Raw genomic sequence first — 5,662 nt, forward strand, 5'->3', positions numbered from 1 at the left:
TTCAACAATATTGAAATCAAGTATACAAATTTCAACACTATATTGGCTAGGTCGGAACTCTCATTCGGGAGGCGCAACGCAAAAATATCTCTACAACTACCTACCTTGATTGTTATAATTTTAAATTATTTTGGAAAATTTACAATAATAAACTAACGAAAAAACATGAAAAACATGTAAAATTCGTAGGACCCAGATGAAGCAATCGACGTAGACGAAAATGGGGAACAAGTCGAGTTGAACGTGACCACGACCACCAAACCCACGTTGACAGGCATACCGCAGATCGACTACGTGCACGATCCAAACTTGCCTCGGGAGCTGAACGGTTACAACTTGACGGACTATCCGTTCCTAAACTCGGTGCCAGAGGAAATAGAATTCAAATGCGACGGATTGCACGATGGTTTTTATGCGAGCGTTCCCCATAAATGTCAGGTAAGTCCATCTTATAAATTTATATTTAAGTGGGGCGTGAGAGGTTTATTTCTATAACTACATTATTGCTTAAAATGTAAAATCTATCATATTATGACAAACGAAAATACAAGATTTTATTTATTTATGAATATTGACGCCAAGTGCATATTATTGGAAAATTAGCAATATCATGATAATGTACACAATTGTATACACAATCTGGTATTCATTATTATATTATTTTAAGAATCAATGAAACATCATGGTTTAGTTCGTTGTATGGGAAGGGGAGGTGGGGTCCTTTTTGAGTTTCTCCGTTATAATCGCCACAGCTAAATGTATAGATTAAAAGTACGTCATAAAAAAAAAAAATTTAGTTCCGGAAAAGAATAAATGTTTATTTTGACTGTGACCTAGTGGCCTATGACGTCAAACTTAAATGCAATCGTTGTCATTATGCTGGACGCAGTACGCCAGTACGCAACGGATTATATAATATTTCAAGTATCTTACTACACATAATTAATTCAGCCCCGAGTCCTATAATAAATATGTATTGTGATTTGTAATACGATATTGATTATGTGTACGATTGCAGCTCTACCATCACTGTCTGTTCGGCACGAGGTTCGACTTCCTGTGCGCCAACTATACAGCTTTCGATCAAAAGACGTTCATTTGCCATTTTGTGTCCCAGGTGGACTGCCCAAACTCGGCCAAGTACTTTAGCAGGTAATTACGACGTCACGACGTACGCATCATAAATATATATTACCTATATTTTATAACACCGATATGACGTTCGCGTCGTGAATGTTGGCAGTAGGTATGATAATATACATTATATATATATTATTTATATCAACGTAATAATAATAAACCTAATGCGTGCTGTCAAAACACCGAGTTATTATACGGCACTCTGCCGTAGTGAATATTATAATGTTATACACGGTGATTCTACAAGCTACTCACTATTAATTTGAACGAGTATTTGTTCGGTTATTTTAACGTTTATATTAAGGATAATGTATAATAGTCCTTAAAAATTGTTTTACAAAAATAAAAAATATGTATAATGTCAGATCTAGCATTTATTATATTTGAATTCTTTAAAAAAATTATCAATGTTGATGGATTAATATAAATTATTATAACTTTTAAATCACTATAGCCGCTGTCCATATCTTCCAAACCCATTATTATTTATTATGGACCTATTATCTTCAGTTCACTAACTTAAATAACCTCAAATAATCGTTCGAATTTTGAATTTTCGACATTTTCAGCAAATTATCCACTAATAATGGTTTATCGCATAAAAAATATTATCATTTCTATCTTCTTAGTAGAACAAAAGTTTTAAAATAAGATTTTAAGTAGGTTCATTTAAAAATTACAAAAATCAGATTTTAAATAACTGCATTATTAAAAAAGAAAGAATATTGATCAAACTTGATGAATCACTCTGTATAAACATGTTATACGGATAATATTCACAGTGTACACACGTACCATAAGAATCTATGTCTTATTATACCAATTATGAAATAGTTTTGCGAGAATGTCTACGTCGAAATGGTTTTTTTTCTTTCGTAAATTATGTTTATAAAACCCAATCGACCGTTTAACCGCAGCAGCCATAAATTTATAAATATAAAATTTCGCATAGATTATTTGGATTGTAGAACCTAATGAAGACGGTGAAAAAAAACGTACTAGTAACGTAAAAGACGACTAAATCTAAAACTATCGCATATCTATATAACAATTAACAGCGGTGTATGATGTGGAATGTCTGTTGGTGCTCTAATAGTTAACACATTATACAGTCTGATTTACCAATCAGCCTAATCCTTTTTTTTTTTAATAATACAGTTATTAAAATAACCCTGATTTTTGGAATTTTTAAATATATCTTAAGTCTATAATTTTAAATTCTTGAGATTTTTGTTCTACCAAAGGACTGTCCTTTGCCCTGTAGTGATACAAATTTCTTTTTTTAAATGAAGAGTCCATCTTTTACTAAAAACTATTTGGTGGATAATTTTTTTTGAATTATTGACAAATAGAAATTAAGTGAGTAGTTTTTGAGTTATTTAATTTTGTTTATTAAGAATAATAGGACCATAATAATATAGGTTTGGAAAATATGAACTAACTATGATGATTTGAGTGCTTTAGTAATTAATATTATATAACCTATTAACTTTTTATAATTTGTAAAAATGGTCTAAGTATAATAAACACTAGATTTGACATTGCATTTATTTAATATTTTTCTAAAACCGTTTTTAAGAACTATTATTTTTAGAGTAAACATTTTAATAACTAAAAAACTACTCGTTTGAATTTTGAATTAGATACATAAAACTTTTTAAAGAAGATAATCCATTTATCGTACAGGATTTACCGAAGTTTAATAATACCACAAGACTCTCTTTGAGTATAGGTAGTACAAAAAAAAAAATATCAAGAATTCGAAAATAACTACACCCTACGGTCTTAAGATATATTTAAGAGTTCCGATTAGCAGAATTTGAATAAGTTCATAATCAAAGGAAATCATTGGGATGAGCATGCTTGGTAAATCGCCCTGCACCTACATTTCTATTTTTTTAAATCCTACGCGCACACATACTAATACATAAACGTCATTATTAAGACGTAGAATTTGATTTTGTCGGTTAACGTTCAAAATCGTCTTACGCGTCAGTGCGAAAATATTATTACCTACCTATTATCAAAAAGTGGTATTTATTTGTTTGATTTTTAACATTTCTTAAACGTCTTTACAATTTCGAATTAAAAAAATCGAACGATGAAAATATGTACGCAGAAATGACGCACTGTATAAAGCCGCCGAAACGACGACACTGCCAACGACCACTACGTCCACGACGGCCGCGCCACAACAGCAGCAGCAACAACAACAACAACAACAACTGCAACCACAACAACAGCAGCAGCAGCAGCAGCAGCAACAACAGCAACCGTTCTATCCGCAGTACCAACAGCAGCAGATGCCGTACGAAGGGCGCAGGGCCATGCCGCCAGGTTACGCGCAGGGCCGGAAGCGCAGGCCCACGTACCGGAGGCGCAGGCCCGTGTACGAGTATTATTACGTGGACGACTACGACGACCAGCAGGAGTACTACGACGATAGCGTCGAGCACGTGCCGGTGGCCAAAAAGCCTGTAAGGAAGCATTCTCGATTCAACAGTGAGTGTATATAATAATTAATAATATTGTTATTGTCGTTATCGACTTTTTAAACATATAGCGACCGGGTCGTACCGGGTTGTCTCCCGACCTACGGGTTGCGATCCAAAATTCCGGTCATAAGATATTTTCGATGTTTCGCCATAGTAAAAAAAAATTGTAATGACAATGGGAGAACAAACAAAATTAAATTAAAATTCTAAGATAACCTAACCTATATAGCCTACTAGTATACGATGATAAAATGTAAACGACTTAAACGCGTATAACTGGCTGTGAGATCATTGATTTTGTTTTTTTTTGTTTTTGAATTTACACGGACGAGAAAAGCTATGTACGCTTAAATCCACTTGGATTTTTCAAATTTTACCAAAAAAAAAAAAATAAAAGCTCCTAATGGCGTAGGTATACATTATGCTTTCGATATAGATTTGTGTGTGGCTTATTTTTTTTTTTCGCTCACTCCTCTCAATTGAGACCTTAGCATATTTCATATTAATCGTATCAGTCTGCGTATCGCATGGTTAGTTGAACGTTAAACATTTCACACGCGTGTTAAACGTAATTTTCAACGACCGCGGCTGGCGCTGTAATTTAAAACAATCACGAATTTCGCGTCTTGATATTATTGTGTAACACGAAAACGATACGTCTGTGAAGTCTGCCGTCGTCGCGAGCACGTCCAATGAGGTTTTTTAATCGATGCACAGTGCATAGCGTACATGTACACAAATCAAAGGCAAGCTCACGATTGGCTAGTGCGTGTCTTTCACATATCTACGTAAAGTGCTCGTCGGACGGCGACACAAGTCTGTCGGCTATCACCGTCGTGCGCGTTTTATAAATTAAAAATTAATTTTTTTTCAACATTTTCTATCATTAATATATAAATATATTCTATCAATGTTATGTAGGTACCTACCGCCTTTCGCTGAAATCGGCTTAAATACATTTTCAAAATATATATATGTACGCTTATTCTTTTAGAAAGTCTCGTGTATTATTATTATGGCTTATGAGGTGGATACGAATATAAAATAAAAACCCAAATAGTTGTGTTTAATATTAACCCAACCAGATCAGAATTAGGTATGTATAATAAAAATCGTGATTCACGTAATTTCAATCATTTAAGATAACATCATAAAATAACTATTATATATAGATACGCTATACTTTTTGACATATAAATTATAATTTATATGTAATTATCATCCACATTGCTCGCGCACACTAATTTGAAAGTTTCATTATTCGTTGTCATATTAATACTCATGTGAGTACCTGTACGTATTGAATATGTAACGTTTCAACGTTTGACTGTTTTCATTTCGGCTGAAATTTGAAGTGATCTGTAGGTGGAAAGGTAAAGATTGAGTTTTCGTTCGCTGGGTTCAATTGATATGATCTACGATCGTAGGGGGAGGGGGGGTTCTAGTGTACCATATTATGGTGGCGTTTCAAACCGTTGTTTTCAGTAACCATAACCAGTCGTTAACGCGTTTCAGATTACAAGCAAGCCGACCTAGAAGCCGATTACCAGGAAAGCAGTTTGGAATCGGACGCGCCGCCGAGCGGTAACTTTAAACAACACAGAGGACAACAGCAGCATGCGCCGCAACAGCAACAACAACAACAACAACAGCAGCAGCAACAACAGCAGCAACAACAACAGCAACAGCCACGGCAGCAGCAACAACCGTCGTCAACCGCAGTGACGAAGAACGTGTCCAATCAGATATCCTCGGTTTACGACAAGCCCAGGGCCCCGCCCAAGATCCGCCGCCCGGTTCCCATCAACGAACGGGATCGATACGATTACACGTCTGTTTCCAAGTCTGGCCTACAACCCGGTCCTTCGGCGGCCGCGGCTCCCGTGTCCACCAGCACTACCACCACCACCACCACCACCACAGAAGTTGCGCCGAAGGCCAGAGAACCGCAACGGCCGGCCGCGACCGAGCTGTTGTACTTCGTTCAGTTACGTAGCATCGTAATACTCGACAGGGTCTTCGGTGAA

General features: G+C 35.7%; 1 protein-coding gene across 1 annotated transcript; it reads left to right on the top strand.

Annotated features, from left to right (window-relative positions):
- Window positions 1-189: 189 nt before the first annotated feature.
- On the top strand, window positions 190-5,635 carry LOC112590992 (putative uncharacterized protein DDB_G0291608; the record flags this gene model as incomplete). Its single annotated transcript, XM_025334611.1, has 4 exons — window positions 190-438; window positions 1,019-1,152; window positions 3,260-3,642; window positions 5,151-5,635. Coding segments are annotated over 4 exons (1,251 nt in total), but the record flags the coding sequence as incomplete, so codon positions are not given.
- Window positions 5,636-5,662: the final 27 nt, after the last annotated feature.

The sequence above is a fragment of the Melanaphis sacchari genome, unplaced genomic scaffold (assembly GCF_002803265.2).
Source record: "Melanaphis sacchari strain LSU unplaced genomic scaffold, SCAv2.0 Contig1248_pilon_pilon, whole genome shotgun sequence".
In the NCBI taxonomy this organism is placed as follows: Eukaryota; Metazoa; Arthropoda; class Insecta; order Hemiptera; family Aphididae; genus Melanaphis; species Melanaphis sacchari.